The sequence below is a fragment of the Lupinus angustifolius genome, chromosome LG03 (assembly GCF_001865875.1).
Source record: "Lupinus angustifolius cultivar Tanjil chromosome LG03, LupAngTanjil_v1.0, whole genome shotgun sequence".
NCBI lineage: Eukaryota > Viridiplantae > Streptophyta > Magnoliopsida > Fabales > Fabaceae > Lupinus > Lupinus angustifolius.
This window is the reverse complement of record NC_032011.1, coordinates 3,542,329-3,558,992: the sequence shown is the minus strand read 5'-3', so window position 1 is coordinate 3,558,992 and position 16,664 is coordinate 3,542,329. Positions and strand designations below refer to the sequence as shown.

General features: G+C 34.9%; 3 protein-coding genes across 5 annotated transcripts; 2 read left to right on the top strand and 1 right to left on the bottom strand.

Moving 5' to 3' along the window:
* On the top strand, positions 1-4,461 carry LOC109343110 (succinate--CoA ligase [ADP-forming] subunit alpha, mitochondrial). The gene is made up of 7 exons (XM_019581249.1): positions 1-279; positions 374-583; positions 1,987-2,157; positions 2,598-2,721; positions 2,885-2,946; positions 3,720-3,801; positions 4,025-4,461. The coding sequence occupies exons 1-7, from the start codon at positions 88-90 to the stop codon at positions 4,162-4,164; spliced, it is 981 nt and encodes a 326-aa protein (XP_019436794.1). The 5' UTR covers positions 1-87; the 3' UTR covers positions 4,165-4,461.
* LOC109343107 (dolichyl-diphosphooligosaccharide--protein glycosyltransferase subunit STT3B-like) lies at positions 5,817-11,066 on the top strand. 2 transcript variants are annotated; one of them, XM_019581246.1, is made up of 8 exons: positions 5,820-5,927; positions 5,971-6,474; positions 7,046-7,400; positions 7,842-8,378; positions 8,853-9,307; positions 9,601-9,723; positions 10,166-10,225; positions 10,703-10,832. In XM_019581246.1, exons 2-8 carry the CDS (start codon positions 5,978-5,980, stop codon positions 10,830-10,832), a joined length of 2,157 nt encoding a protein of 718 aa, XP_019436791.1. In that variant the 5' UTR covers positions 5,820-5,927; positions 5,971-5,977. The 2 variants fall into 2 exon arrangements, with proteins under 2 accessions (XP_019436790.1, XP_019436791.1); XM_019581245.1 differs by having other exon boundaries at positions 5,817-6,474; positions 10,703-11,066.
* Positions 11,861-15,194, bottom strand: LOC109343108. Of its 2 annotated transcripts, none has more exons than XM_019581247.1 (3): positions 14,861-15,194; positions 13,580-13,716; positions 11,861-13,093 (listed from the first exon to the last, which is right to left on the bottom strand). In XM_019581247.1, the coding sequence occupies exons 1-3, from the start codon at positions 14,984-14,986 to the stop codon at positions 12,271-12,273; spliced, it is 1,086 nt and encodes a 361-aa protein (XP_019436792.1). In that variant the 5' UTR covers positions 14,987-15,194; the 3' UTR covers positions 11,861-12,270. The 2 variants fall into 2 exon arrangements, with proteins under 2 accessions (XP_019436792.1, XP_019436793.1); XM_019581248.1 differs by having other exon boundaries at positions 11,861-13,063; positions 14,861-15,192.

Below are 16,664 nucleotides of genomic sequence, written 5' to 3'. Positions count from 1 at the left end.
TTAATTATTCCTTTGAAAAAAAGGAGGTATAGTTTTGCACTTTTGATCAATCAGTAGCAGCGTTCGCATTTTCATCTGAATCCAACAATGGCTCGCCAAGCCGTAACCAAATTGATCTCATCCATCGCATCGCGCCGCCACAACATCCGTCACTTCACGGCGGCGCCATCCTCCCCCGCTGTTTTCGTTGATAAGACCACTCGCGTGATCTGTCAAGGCATCACCGGCAAAAACGGCACCTTCCACACCGAACAAGCAATCGAATACGGAACCAATATGGTAATACGATACTCTTCTCTCTCTCATGATTCGATCTAGTTTTCGTTGTTGATGAATTGTTATCATGTTTGATTGATGGATTTTGAATGAATAGGTTGGAGGTGTGACTCCGAAGAAAGGTGGAACGGAACACTTAGGGCTTCCAGTGTTTAACAGTGTTGCTGAAGCTAAGGCTGATACTAAGGCCAATGCTTCTGTTATCTATGTTCCTCCACCTTTTGCTGCTGCTGCTATCTTGGAGGCTTTGGAAGCTGAGTTGGATCTTATTGTCTGCATCACTGAAGGAATTCCTCAGCATGACATGGTCCTTTCTCACTTTTCCTGTTAACATTTTGTCTTTGTTTTTTAATTATTATTATATTTGGCATTCTCAATTATAATCTTATAATCTGTCAACTTTTTCCCTACAATATAGGCATGATACAATTAGGAATCAATGTATTAAATTGTGGCTGTGATCACTGCGACTTGGTCATTGCGGCCCAATGTGGCCATACCATTGTGATCCGGTAACACAACGCAATTGCGATGAGATGCGGTTGCTACAGTCATCGAAACCACAATATTGCGGCTGCATCAGGTGTTGTGCTCCACAATTTGAAACAATTGTAACACCTTTTGCAGAAAAATGGTATAATCTCACATTGGGTGGTTTGGTTAGAGGATTGGAGGGTGGTCCAATCGCTAGAGGCGAGGGAGACCAAGAAAAATTATAAGTGTAACTATTAAGAAGGATTTAGAGGTCAACGGTTTGTTTATAGACATGATTTATGATAGAACATGTGGTGTTGTTTGATCCACGTGGTGGGAAAAAGCTTGGATGTTGTTTTCTTGTTTATTCCCTTAAACTTCCATTGGGTAGTTTTTTGGACAAAACATGAAGTGCTATTCTCTTGGTATTTGTGATGTTGTCCCCCACTTTTATTTATATGACGCGTGTCACAGTTCTTCAATGTTCATCAATGAAAATATGACATATCTTACAACTATTTACACATATATCTTTCATTGGAGAACAACATCACAGGATCTCAAAAAACAACTCATAAGTTTGTCCTAGCAATATGTTAGAACCTTGCCTAAGGTGGTTTAGCAATGAGGAGAAGGCCAATAAAAGCCCTTAGACAGCAAGAAAAGTTGATTAGATGCAGGACAGACCAGCAGTTAGAGGTAGAAAGTTAAACTTTCAAAAGGAGTTAGTTAGTTGCAAAATGCTTTTGTTGCTGTTTTAATAAGTTTGACGTCACTTGATCCATATACTTGGCCTTATCTAGTGGGGAAATGCTTTTGTTCTTGTTTAATAAATTTGGCATTGTAAATTAATATCTTATAATATGTCAGTTTTGTTTGTGGGATGTAGAATTTTGTGGCGTTTCTTTTCATTTTATGAAATAGTTTTATCTTGTAGCATTCAAAAAGGTTTTCATTCTGATGATTTAGCTCTTCTTGGTTTGGCATTACCGCATTAGTCTGTCTATTCATTTAAGATCCCAAAGATTAGATTGTCACCTTTGATTTTTGTTTACTGCTTTTGAGAAAATGGATAAATACCATGTCCTCTGCGATACTTTCTGTTTGGATTTGGGAATAATGATGACAAACAACTCTAGCCCATAACAGCATAACCAGTGTAGTTTAATATTGGCTCTCTGCTAGCTGCTGAATGCTGATATGAATGTTGCTGAAGTTAACATTTTTCTATGTTAGGTACGCGTTAAAGCTGCAATTAACAGCCAGTCCAAAACTCGCCTGATAGGACCAAACTGCCCTGGTATCATCAAGCCCGGGGAATGTAAAATTGGAATCATGCCAGGTTACATTCATAAACCAGGACGTATTGGAATTGTTTCTCGTTCTGGTACCTTGACATATGAAGCGGTGAGTCCTTCTTTTGATGTTGGGAAGACTATTTATTTTGCCGTGGTAGTGCAATATTAACTTGTGTGTATCGGTGATGAGATCATTTGTTCAAATTGAGTTTTTTTATGAGCAATGATGTCTTGTTGATATGTCAAGGAAACTATTGACATGTTGTAGTGGAGTTAGTTCTTTCTATGTTATGAAACTTTTCTTAAGTGGAAGATAATGCTTTTCCACTGTGACTGCATACTCTTGTAAATCTTATATGCTTGTTGTCATATTATCTTCTGTCTTGGTTACTGTCACAGCTAAATTGAAGCACAATAATCAATTTTTGTTGGAACAATTTTCTCCTGTTTAATGATTTAAAAGAAAACCACAACTTCCATACATCAAGTTTTTTTTATGCATATATTAATTATGGTTACCAAACCATGTATTCATATTTAACTATTCAGGTTTTTCAAACCACTGCTGTTGGCCTTGGACAATCCACTTGTGTGGGTATAGGAGGAGATCCATTTAATGGAACAAACTTTGTCGACTGTCTTCAGAAGTTCCTAGTAGATCCTCAGACAGAAGGTACATCGCCATATTTTATGTCATGTATAATACCACAAGTTCTGTTTATCGACTGAACTGAGGGTGGTGTCTTCTTTAAGTAGTTTCTTTGCTTTATGAACAGTTTCCTGTAGGATTAATGGGATAAGGTCCTTAATCATTACTGTTTATTTGTGTAATTCAGGTATCATTCTAATAGGAGAAATCGGAGGAACTGCTGAAGAGGATGCTGCTGCACTAATTAAGGTTCATTTCTAATTATTGTGGCATTAATTTCTGTCTTTTATTAGTTATCATTGTTTGAAAAATTATGATATGTCTGTCTTGTGAGTTGTGAGGAAGGAGCACCACAACCACCACCAAACTTGTCTAATATGTTTCTTACCTTATAATTATAATTCTGGGGAAGTATTAACATAATGCTATGAGTATAACTTTCTGATTTCTTATTCTTTTCCAATTACTCTAACTTATGTATATCTGTTTTTTTAAGCATCCCATCAACTTGTGATGTGCTTAAGTCTATTCTCCATAATGCACATATGCACATCACCATGCCTGGCTCAAGATGTATGGGCCATTCATTATCTTTGAATATGTTCCTCTCTTCTATAACAAAAACCCTCATCTCAAGTCTGCTGCCATTTGGTCTAAAAGCTATTGATTTGAAATTTGAATGATTTTGGTTTATATATGATCATGATGTGGTAAACTTTAATTTCAAAGTGTGGGAGGTTGTCTTCTAGATATCAATCTGTATTTGTGTTTGGATGGATAAAGTTAGTCATATAAGCAATGTGGTTCCGAAGGCATCTAAATTGTATGTGACATCTCTATATAAAGGAAAATTTGAATGTGCTTTTTCAGTGCTCATAGCCTCAGACTCATGTATTGGCTTAGGCTGTAGTGTATTACCAGTGAGCAAAAGGCCTGTGTATTGTGCATTATAGATGTGTCCTTTTCTTTTGATGGACAAGAAGTTATCATATGCTCACATTTAATCGATTCTATGGATACAGGAAAGCGGGACCGAGAAGCCTGTTGTTGCATTTATCGCTGGATTAACTGCTCCCCCTGGCCGCCGTATGGGTCATGCTGGAGGTAAGACTTTACTTCATATACCTTTTTTTGGAACTGATGGTATCTAATAGAAAATCTCATTCAGCATGATGCTTGTCATGATGAATTAGTTCCCATGCTTCTTGAGCTTATTTTGTTCCCTGTTTGTATATACTGCAGGGTTTGAATTTTATGTTTTTACCAATATTTATGGTTATTCTTAAATCCTGCATTTGATCTTGGACCCTTTAATTTGCTTGTGCAGCTATTGTGTCTGGTGGCAAGGGTACAGCACAAGACAAAATCAAAACTCTCAGGGAAGCTGGGGTCACAGTTGTGGAGTCACCTGCTAAAATTGGAGCTGCCATGCTAGATGTTTTCAAGCAGAGGGGCTTAGTGGAATAGTTTGGTTTCATTTAATTTTATCAAAATTCATTTTTGTCATTATTGGCCATAACAAGTTCTAAAAACTTGATTCCCATAGATAACAATGGACTAGTTTTCCTTAACAAACCATAAGAGGTAAAATAATTGAAGATGATTTATATCTCCGGGAAGTTTGATACAATCCCTTTCAGCTCCAGTTCTTTTGTAAACATGTATTTTTTTGCAGTGAATTTGGAACAAGTTCAAATTGATGTTTCTGCAGGGGTTGAAAAATAATGTAACAATTGTGTTATATGTTAGTACTGGATGGTTATAGTTATGGGAATGTGTGTGGTGGCATTAGATATCTACACTCTGTGTTTGGTAGACTAGAGAGCCCAATCTAAAAAGCTAGTCTATTAGGTAGGATAGTTTTATGGCTTAAGTATCATATTGTGTTTGTTACGCTACCAAATGTGAGACTCCTATCAATATGAAAACGCATGAATTGCATTACTCTCTATCTAAAGGGCCAAGATAATGATCATGTCTAATCCATTTGTACCTTACAAAGGCCCAAAATATGACAAAGAAAAGCCTGTAAAAATTATTACAACTGAGAAGCCCAGAAAAATAAAACAACTCAAGCTTGTACTGAACTGGGTACATCGAATCTCAATGATACTGTTTGCTGTCGTATATTTGGGTTTTTTCTTTACGTGGATTGGTTTTTTAGAGTTCATGCACAATATTACCCTTCAGTTCGTGTAAAGTTTTGGGGAATTAAAAGTATTTTTCTTCACACGACTCACTTATGACTTACCATTAATCAAAATCATGCTCTTTTATTTTTCTCTTTATTTTTAATTAAAATCAATAACCTCACTTACTTTATCTGAATCTGAAATATATACATGCATTAAAATGAGATTGAATATGTTTTATTTTATTTCTTAATATCAATGTATTTTAATTTTGAAGCTTAAAAAGTGCAATATTTGGAAATGGAATATTTTAATTTTTAATATCAACTATGTTTATTTTTCTTGTTGCAATTGTAACTCCTTGTAATCACGATTCCCGATAACCTATTTCTATTTGGGTCTTATGGACTTGTTACTGAATACAATTATTATGCATCACTCCAACGTCATTAAATTTGGATAGCTTTCAATAAACGTATATTTTTAATGTCATAATGGTTCTTATACGTCAGTTTTGATCATTTGTTTGAGAAAGAAAAAAAATATGTAATGATTTTAATATATTGTTATTATATTATTTATCATTTTTAATTCTTTAAATAAAAAAATTAATACATGTCTTTTATGGAAGATGAAGTAATATTTTCCTTATAAATAGAAAAATGTACTTCACATCTTAATTTATTGAATTTTTTAATAATAGATTACTAGAATGTGGAATAAGTTTTTTACTTAATGTTAAAGTAAGTCTTCCTTCTCATCTTTATAATATGATAATAAAATATCTCATCATATCAATATATAATTTATCTTCTTTAGCCGATAAAAGTATAACATATATACTATTTTAATTTTAAAAATATATTTATAAAAAATAATTAAATAAGATATATATCATACTAAAAAGAACTTTATCCTGTGACCTATATTATTCTCTTATAATATTATACTCACTTCAAAAATTTAAAGCTAAATTTGGAACATGCAAATTGGAATTTCACTTCGAAATCCTCCCATTGATCCTTCTCTTCAAAACTCCACAAATCCACCAGATCCATCACTCTCATTTCTCTCACTAGGGTTTTAACATTCTCCATGAAAATCCTCTAATCAATCTCTCAATTCCAACAATACCAACATCATCAACAATGGTTCCAGATCTACTCCACAATCTCTCTCTCTCTCTCAAACTCAAAACCAAACAACAAGAACTTCTTCTCCGTGTCACAATCCTCACTCTCATCTACATCCTCGCTTTCATCACGCGCCTCTTCAGCGTTCTCCGTTATGAATCCATGATCCATGAATTCGACCCTTACTTCAATTACCGAACTACCCTTTACCTTGTTCGAAACGGCTTCAGCGATTTCTGGAACTGGTTTGATCCTGAAAGCTGGTACCCTCTTGGAAGAATCATTGGTGGGACCCTTTACCCTGGTCTTATGGTAACCGCTGCAGTTATATACCGTGTGCTCCATTTTCTCCGATTTGTTGTTCATATTCGCGAGGTTTGCGTCCTCACCGCGCCATTTTTCGCCTCGAATACCACAATTGTTGCTTACTTTTTTGGCAAGGAACTTTGGGATTCCGGTGCTGGTCTTGTTGCTGCAGCATTGATTGCGATTTGCCCTGGTTACATTTCTAGGTATGTGGTTAATCAATGTTATGTGCAGTTGGTCGATGCATTGTTAATTATGATATCTAATTAGGATTATTATGTGAATTAATTGTGGTTATAATCTATAAAGGGACTTGTTCATGATTTTTTTCTTTAAAAAAGTCTTTTTTGGATTAAAAATCACCAGTATTTAGGGAGTGTTTGGAAGAGATTATACATTTGGCTTATGAGAGGTGAGAGCATCTCATAAAAATAAACTAAAATAGCTTATCTCAATAAGCTTATCAGAGAAGATTATGAAAATAATTTTTTTTAGCTTATTTCAAAATAACTAATTTAGTATGTGCTTAAGTAAGCTGTTTACTGAAACATCAAAATGAAGGGAAAAAATTGATTCAGCTTTTAGGATGAGCTGAACTTTATAGCTTCTCCCAAAAATGTTTCTTTTGAAAATCATATTAAAGGATCCCAAACAAACAGGGCCTCCTCTCCCATTAAATAAAAGTACTCTAGCTTTGTGCAATAATTCATTTATTGAGATATCTTTTGAGAAAATACTAAGTATTCCCCAAAGTAACCTATTCTGAACATACTGCAGGTCTGTTGCTGGATCCTATGATAATGAAGGAGTTGCTATTTTTGCTTTGTTGTTGACCTTTTACTTGTTTGTCAAGGCGGTGAACACCGGGTCACTGTCATGGTCGTTGGCATCGGCATTTGGGTATTTCTACATGGTTTCAGCATGGGGTGGTTATGTTTTTATCATTAACTTGGTTCCACTTTATGTGCTGGTGCTGTTGGTCACGGGGAGGTACTCCATGAGACTCTATGTTGCATACAATTGCATGTATGTGCTGGGAATGTTGCTTGCCATGCAGATAAGGTTTGTGGGGTTCCAGCACGTGCAGTCTGGAGAGCATATGGCTGCTATGGGCGTGTTTTTCTTGCTGCAGGTTGCATTTTCTGTTTATCACCTCATTGAATTGTTTTTTTAAAAATAAAAAAATGGTTGAGTATTTTCTAACAAGTCTCTTACTCTATTATTAATTATTAATTACTAGTAAGTTATCGATGACTAAACCTTTATTATTCTGTGTTCAAAATAATAAAAATCTTGCTGGGAGAGTTTTTTAAAAGAACTCTGTCCCTTGTAAGTTGTGTGATTTAATCTGAAATCACTAAAACTACTAGCTTTTCCATCAATGCATTGTTGCCCTTTTCATTAATATTGATTTTATCTATCCTTTGCAGTGTTGTGTATTGAATTTTCTTATTGCAAAATATTGTTATGTGTTGTTCATCGTAGATGCTACTATATTGGTGCATCTATACACTTGGTTGATGAATCTTGCATGCAAGTCTTCTTTGTGGCTCTAACTTAGATTGTTTTTCAGTTTTTTTTCTTCTTGGACTGGGTAAAGCATTTGCTCAGTGATACAAAGTTGTTTCAAGCATTTTTGAGGATCACCGTGACTGGTGCTGTTAGTGTTGGAGCTATTGCTTTGGGAATAGGCACAGCAACTGGTTTTATATCTCCATGGACAGGAAGGTTTTACTCCTTGCTTGATCCAACTTATGCTAAGGATCACATTCCAATTATTGCATCTGTCTCTGAGCATCAGCCAACGGCTTGGTCATCATTCATGTTTGATTTCCATATCTTAATGTTCCTTTTCCCCGCTGGGCTCTATTTTTGCTTCAAGCGCTTGTCAGATGCCACAATCTTTGTTGTTATGTATGGTCTTACAAGCATGTATTTTGCCGGTGTTATGGTCCGATTAATTCTTGTTGCTACCCCTGCTGTATGCCTCATTAGTGCTATTGCGGTTTCTGCCACTGTGAAGAATTTGACTCGGCTGGTGAGGGCCAAAAGCCAAGCTGTTCAAAGTGGTTCTAGTAAAGGAACTAGTACCACAAAAGCTTCTTCTAAGGTTAGATTTTTTTTAAAAAGAACTCTACCTGAGAAAAAAGTTTATTTGGTCGAGTTGAATTTAATGCGGTCAATTTTTCCTCTCTTTCTCTCATTTAAAAAACAATCATTTCCATCTCCAATGAATAGTGTGGCTATCGTTGAATAACATCCAGCCCTATTTCATTTTCAAGAGGATGTATTGCTCTATTTCAGAAACTTCAGGAAAATGAATTGATTCTTGCCTGATATTTTGACTGTATAATTACTCAAGCCAGTAATCAGTAATGATGATAGTGTCTATGGTAATTGCTATGCCCTTTCATGACAATTGCAATAGTTTTTAAATTAATTGATCATCTTTTGCCAGCTAGAATCTTAATTATTGTTTTACAATTTCACAATGGTGCTTTGTCACTTATTTTGTGTGATAAACAGTTTCATTTGAATTATTGTGATGTGACAACATTAATAGTGTATGATTACATACATGCAGGGTTTAGTTGATAATTCCCAGCCTTTACAAAAGAATGGTGCCATTGTGTTACTTCTTGGTGCTTTCTATCTGCTCAGTAGATATGCTATTCACTGTACCTGGGTCACGTCAGAGGCTTACTCGTCTCCCTCAATTGTCTTGGCTGCAAGGGGTGCCAATGGCAACAGAGTCATCTTTGATGATTATCGTGAGGCCTACTTTTGGCTCCGCCAGAATACTCCACCAGATGCCAAGGTGATGTCATGGTGGGATTATGGTTATCAAATCACTGCCATGGGAAACAGAACTGTTATTGTTGACAATAACACCTGGAACAATACACACATAGCAACTGTTGGGCGTGCAATGTCATCTTATGAGGATGAGGCTTATGACATAATGAGATCGCTTGATGTTGACTATGTATTAGTTGTGTTTGGTGGTGTTACTGGTTATTCTGCTGATGATATTAATAAGTAAGTCCGTTGAAGTAATATATTTTGCTTTTACATCTATTTTTTAATATATGTAGTAGGTTTCTATTGATTAACTGGTTAGAATGAGGCCTGATAGCACATCATTGGATTTATCTGCTCTTCATTTATATCTTAAAGAAAAAATCTTCATTTATAAAGATGTAAACATTCTCTTGTTGATCACGTCCTGAATATTGACATTTCTGTTATTATGTTTGAATAATCATTTCTCTTTCTTCCTTGCTAACAAGATTCAGACATTTTGTGTTAAGATATTCATAACTTTTGTGTAGATTTCTGTGGATGGTGAGAATTGGTGGTGGAGTCTTTCCTGTTATAAAGGAACCTGATTACCTTGTCAATGGAGAATATCGTGTGGATAAGGGTGCAGCTCCTAAGATGTTGAACTGTCTTATGTAAGTATCTTGGTACTAGTTGAGCTTGGTCTTTTGAATTATTGTTTATGTCCAAACAAGTCTATATGCTATGCCTACAAGTCTGTTCTGGGTTTAGCATAAGATGGACTAAATTTGAGGGGATGTTTATTGACTAACAATGTAGTAAAGTTGGACCTTCCCCTTAGGGGGTGTTCAAGTTTTACTAGCTTGGAATTCTTACACGGTCCTTGGATCTAATTCTATGACGGGGATATCCGACTTTACCTAGTGCTTCTGCAGTGTGTATGAAGTGCTATGTTCTTTTTTAATAAAATAGAAAAATGCATGGTGCTCAGGACTTGAATGATGATTAACACTAAGTACTGATATCTCTATTATATGTAAAGGTACATGATGAATCGATACATGATGAATCGATACATGGTGAGTTAATTATATTTTTTTTGTCTATGATTATTAGGTACAAGCTCTCCTATTATCGGTTTGGGGAGATGACAACAGAGTACGGCAAACCGCCTGGGTAAGTTCCATAGCCCTCCTCATCATTGGTATTATATCAACAATGGTACACCACAAAATTTAGAAGTGACTAGCAGGGACCCCATATTATTTATGTAATCATGTGTATGTTAGCATCTAGATAAGTTTCTCATTATTCTTATTGGATAATTTATTCATCTAAGGGTGAAGTAAGGACTGCTTATTAGCCTATTATACTTTAGTTTAGGATATCCTGATACTACTCAGGTTAGTGGGCAATTAAATTGAGACATGTTTCTTCCGCAATTCATATTTCATCATCATATCAATTCCAACATTATTGTTGACCTACCCTTAGGAATTCATGGAAAATAAATTTTTCTGCAAGTGGATATCCACAACTTTTGTCTGAAGACACTAATCAGCCTGAATGAAGTTTTGAATTTGGCTGGTTGTAATGTTTTTGATATTGTGTGTATGCTTTCTACTTATAATTACGTGTATCTTTGAATGACAGGTATGATCGCGCTAGAGGAGTGGAAATTGGAAACAAAGACATAAAGCTTGAGTACTTGGAAGAGGCCTTCACTACCCAGAATTGGATAGTTCGTATTTATAAAGTGAAACCACCTAAAAACAGGTGGTAAGTTTAATAACTTTTAACCCCCACCACCACCATGTCCAAAAACTCAGATAAACAAGACTGTTTTCTCTGCGGGAATTGATAGCATTGTAGTGAAGTTGAGAGGTCAAATCTGTTAGCTATGTTATAGATTGTTGACAATTTTGGAGTATTTATATGTAGAGTCCAGTTTAATTAATGTTGCAGAACCACTTCTGAATAATTTTACATTTATTTGAAGTGCACAATTTAGCCTATTTTCTTGGTGTTCGACATGGTTGGCATGAATCATAATATTTCCCTTGAAAGTAGTATTAATGACTTGGCTATTGCTAGAATTAAAATGTAGTGGTCATGAGATCACATGTTTAAATCTTGAAAATAGACTCTATACTTGTAGGGATAAAGTTGTGCATATCTATCATTCTTAAACCTTACTAAACGGAAGCATGGTGTACTCAGTCGTCACTTTTTTATAAAGTTTTTAAAGTTAATATATGTTTACCCTTTTCTTGTTATATTTCTTGTAATCTCATTCTTAATGAATGATAACCAAATTGTCATAGGCCACTCAAATAGAATCTGATGTATTATTTGTCACTAGAAAATAATTTCTAAAAATTGAGAGCATGTATTATTATTTTATTAAAAATAATTGTACTCTGGTAAATCATTATCTAATAATTGGAGTCACATGATTCCTCAATTTTAAGTGTCATCTTTTTTAACGTGTTGGGAATGTGATTCAGTCATGTAATAGAAGAGGGGAACTAATCCTTCACTGAATTTAGTTGTGTAACAAAACTACAAATCATTGTTAGGCATGGCTTCTACCTTACAAAAATGGCCTATTAAACAACTCTGTTTACTTGTCTTGTGGTCTTGTGGAAGCATGTTTATGTCAAAAAATCACTTACACTATGATTTATGATTTGGTGAAGAATGCCATCATTGTTTGAATTTAGAAAAGTCCCAAATGGGAATCAGAATCAGATGGTTGTGACCTTAAACCAGCATCAGTCAAATGAGGATTGAAGTATTTATGTTATTAAGTAATACAAAACGTAAAGCCAGTAAAGAATGCCCATGGAACATGGTTTGCACAATGTTAATGGTATTCCAGTATAAAAGTTCATAAATACATACACAATGTATAAAAGATAATAATAGCATGAGAAAATTAAGCACTGAACACAATGACTTTCCCTTGCTGGTAATCTGAAGAAGAAAAAAAACACCTTTTTCATGCACTTTCACCTCAGCTGCTTATGTTGCAGCAGCTGTTTTTAGTGGTCATTGGACTCCTTTGTAGGTCTTCTATGCCTGGAATAAATATCCTAACCAAGTAATTTCTTTCTTTTTTTAACTCTGCTGAAGCTTACTTTCCCAAAAGAGTTGCTTCTAGTTCCAATATATATTTGTGTGATGCCAAAAATAGTTTGCTCCAAAGGAATGAGTATGAACTAATCAAGGGCAGTTTTGCCCCTGCGGGAAGTTGTCGGGATAGGTAAGCCATCAAAGATAGGTTTGCCAATGGCTGCTTGCAAGTCTGGTTTCAAACTCCATCTTGGTGGCCACACTGTTGCTGAATTGTTCCTCTCCTGGTCCCTTAGGCTCATCGCACTTGATGATTTGCGCACTCCAGAAAACCCATTGGTCAATATAGATTCTCCCAAACCCACTGCAATAGAATCTAACCATCCTGATTCTGATTCAGGAAACAGCACTGCACGACTCGCTGATTTTGTCCTCCCAGATAATGGTTTTCCAGTTGAAGAAAAGCCATTTGAACCGCCACTACTATTTCCTTCTTTCAAGATCCTTTCAGGTGAACCATCTCCACCATCAACTTCAGCTTTCTGACGTCTACGGACAGACTTCTCATCAGACTTCTCGCTTCCTACATCTCCAATTTCTGAAAGAGGCACATCCTCCGACACTTCATTGTTCCCAGTCAGTAGATCATACACTAGATTTGTTGACTTGGGGTAGTGATCTGACGGAAAGTCCGAAATTGGTGAGGCTTTTGGAAGCCATTCATCACTAGAATGATCTGAACTTGCAGATGTATAAGCTGCCATTTCAGTTCCTTCAAATGTATCTGTAAACTTCGAAGATCTGAGTCCATAGTATTTCTGTAAAATGGTCATAGCTGGAGAAAGCTCCGGTTTAGGTGCTTTCGGTCTTGAGGACTGAAGAGGTTCCTTCATGCCAGCTTTACTTCTTGGTAGGGATCTCCTTCCAAAACTATCATCTCTGCAACAAGTTTCAATTAAAAAAGAGTTTCTGTAACCCAGCACAGTTTAAATTCAAGAAACTGGTAAGTGAAGCCATGCAATCTGCAAACCACAAGCTATTACATTTTCTCTTCTGTAATCTATTGTAATATATGAAGAGCACCTAATAGGCAACTAAAAAAGGAATATTAGAATGAGCATATTAAATTTACACCTAAAGTAAACTAAATCAATATTAGTACAAAAAGATCAAGTCAAAACATATAAAGTGAGCTGCAGTAAAAAGAAAGTAGCAGCACACATAGGCTGATAACTAAGCACTTGTAATCCCAAGTTAGAAATAGAGCTGCTGTCAAACTCTAAAAAAAGTGGTATGTGGAAGTGAGTGTATGACACACTACATGATACAATACCAACTTTGCATATGGATTGTAAAACATACCATAGAGGGCATTGCAAAAGCTTCCTTGGAAAAAGATTTTAAAGTTTTGCACCATGACAAGGGAAAATTAAAAGGAAATGAGTATAGTAGTACCCTTGCTTGGCATGTCCGTTAGACTGAGTTGGAATGGGAGATGGTGGATGTCGTCCTGGTAATGGAATTCTCAATGTCTTCACGGCAAACATTTGAAGATCCGAGGCTAACCCATTCATCCTTTTGATGTCAGCTACCTGTATCATTTACACGGAATTTTCATTGCAAGGTCTTAGTATCATGTTATCAGAGCCCATGAAGCAATAATACAAGCATTCTTTGAAATAAAATTTCCAGGATCAGCCTCATTGTTGAAATAACAAAGATGGGGCATTGACACCAAAACCCATCTATAACAGTAATACAATACTATACACAGTAATGTAAAAAAATAGAGTACATTTATAGTTTACATGCCAGGTAATATGAACTTTTGGTATTTATTTCAGTTGTGAATCAACGTGTTCTCTGGTTCTCTATAACAACTCTTAGCTCGCAATTCAACGCGAGACATACGTAAATTAGCATATGTGTTTTCATTAGCATATGTGATTTTCCACATTACAAAAAAAGCATCCCTCTCCTATAGTGGCATCCGCATATCTAAGAGAATGCATTGTGTCTACTATTAAGTAGTTGGTAAAACATAATTAATTAAATATTTGACAAATGTAAATTAAGAATAATCAGAAAATGCTTGAAAATAAGTTCTTTGTTCCCATTTTCCCATCCTCTCTTCCACAAAACAATTAATCAACTACTGAAAACTCAATACACTTCATTCCTATAACCAATCAACAATCATTCCAATCATCACATAGAACACCCTAAAGGTGGAGAATGGAGCTCAAAGTATAAAACTATGAATCATTGATTTACTAGTTTGAACAATCTAGAATCATCTATATACATAAATGTTCTTTGGAATTGGCATTATGAAACATTTGGGGAAAGGCTCTAAATGGTTCTTCAGATCAGCTTGATGGTAAAGGGGAAAAAAATACAAAACAGAAAACACAGCAACAAAACAAAATACACATAACTTCCATGAGTTCAAAAACTAAGGAACTTTGAAAAGCACAACATAACAAAAAAAATCTTCAACTTGTTCATATGCAGCTAAATCCATTTAAACTAAACACTAAAGTTTTAAATCTGAATCCACAATTGTGGTGCCAGAAACATCAAAGTTTTCGAAGTTTCCGAATCAACTAATGCTTATTAAAAACGGGTAGACAAAAAATAGTTTTTTTTTTAAACAGAAACCCCTGAAAACTCCAATAATTAAAAAAAAACATTTTTTCAGCTAAAAAAAGAAAGAAGGAACAGTGAAAGTTGTACCTCAACACCATACTTGATGGCTACACCAGCAAGAGTATCAAGCTTTGAAACCTGATGCTCAATATGATTCAACCCATTACCACCGCCACCGCCGCCGTTGTTCTGCAACACATTTGACGGCGACATCTGCTCCGATCAACCACTGACAGAAAGATCTATGATCTCAGACAAACGCGAATGAAATCATGCAATTGATGGTGGAATTGGATATAAAGAGGAAAAGGGTCAAAGAAAAATGTGATCTTGGATGAAGAAAATGAAAGAAAGTAGAAGAGTGGTGAGAGGAGATGTGTCAAAGAAAAAGTGATTTTGACAGAGAGTACTTACTTCATAAGCTGTAATAGGAAGTTGACTTTATTCTAAACTCTTTCTCATTTGATTTTAAATTAGTGTTTAATATCTCTTAAAGAATGAACTATGAGTGGAAGGGATTCCGATTTAAACTATAAAATGGGTGGAATCGAGTTAATTTGAATCGAAAAAATGTATTTTATTTCAATTTTGTGATGTTTTTTTTAAGGAACTATTTAAGAGTAGTTTTATTTGTATTTATGAACCATATTTTTTTTAAATTTATTATTTCATATAACATAAATGATTAAAGGAAAAATCATATCGGTTATTATCATTATTTCATATGAATTGATTTGTGTTATGCAATTACAAAAAGAAATGTGATCTAAGTTTTAGAGTCTAAATATTAATTTGTTAGCTAAAATGGTAATTGAAATAAACAATCAATACATTATAAAGTACAATTTAACCTGAAGTTGAATAAAAAAATAATCAAATTGTAGATAGGTTTAGTTTATTTCCTACATATAAATTCAATATTAATTCAACTAAATTATGACTTATTTGATTTTTGAATTGCACTAAAAAAAATCTAAATATTACACCCCTAACTCATATATTAATCAGCATTAATCTAATAAGAGTAATACATATAGATAATGATTGGTAGAGCCACAATGTAATTTTTTTATGAACATATATTAAACCATTTTTTTTTTATGAAAACTAGCAAGTTACCCGTGCATTTGCACGGACAGTGTTTTTTACCGCATGGTTAAGAATGTACATATTACATGTGCATTGCATTCACATGATTAAGAACATACATATTATTCATGCATTCGTATTGTTAAGAACAAACATGTGACTTCTAACGCCCCGAAAATTACTCCAAAAAAATCTTGCTCATTTTCGGAACATCATTTTAAATAACATACAATGCGGAAAATAAAAAACATCATTAGCTAAATGTAATAAAAGTATAACTCAATATAACTTTGAATCATACTTCATTAGAATATCATGAAATGTTGGTACGAAGTACAAGGCGGAATCCTAATCGTCGCCCAAATAAAACTACTCGGAAAATAAATACCCTACACAGGTACACTAATCAAAAAGCACAAGGGCTTGTGTAGGTATAACCGTTTCCCTCAATCCTCCATGCCCCCTATTAGGACATCGAAAAGCGGTAACTTAGAATCCTGACAGAATGATCAATCTGAACAAAATGTGAATAGAAGACAAACAGAAAGAAAAGAGAGTAAAACATCTAATGAATGTTACTCATTGACGGTGTGGAATTACACGGAATATCACATCCAGGCAGACACGCATAATAAACACAATATATACATCGCATATAAAAATGCACAATGATGAATGATGTTATAATCTCAGATTATGAGGATCAAAGTCCACAATCTCAATGTATGAATGTTATGCTTGTTTCATCCATCCTTTCACCAATATCCTCCCAATATACTATTCGGAAATAACCAAGAGTACA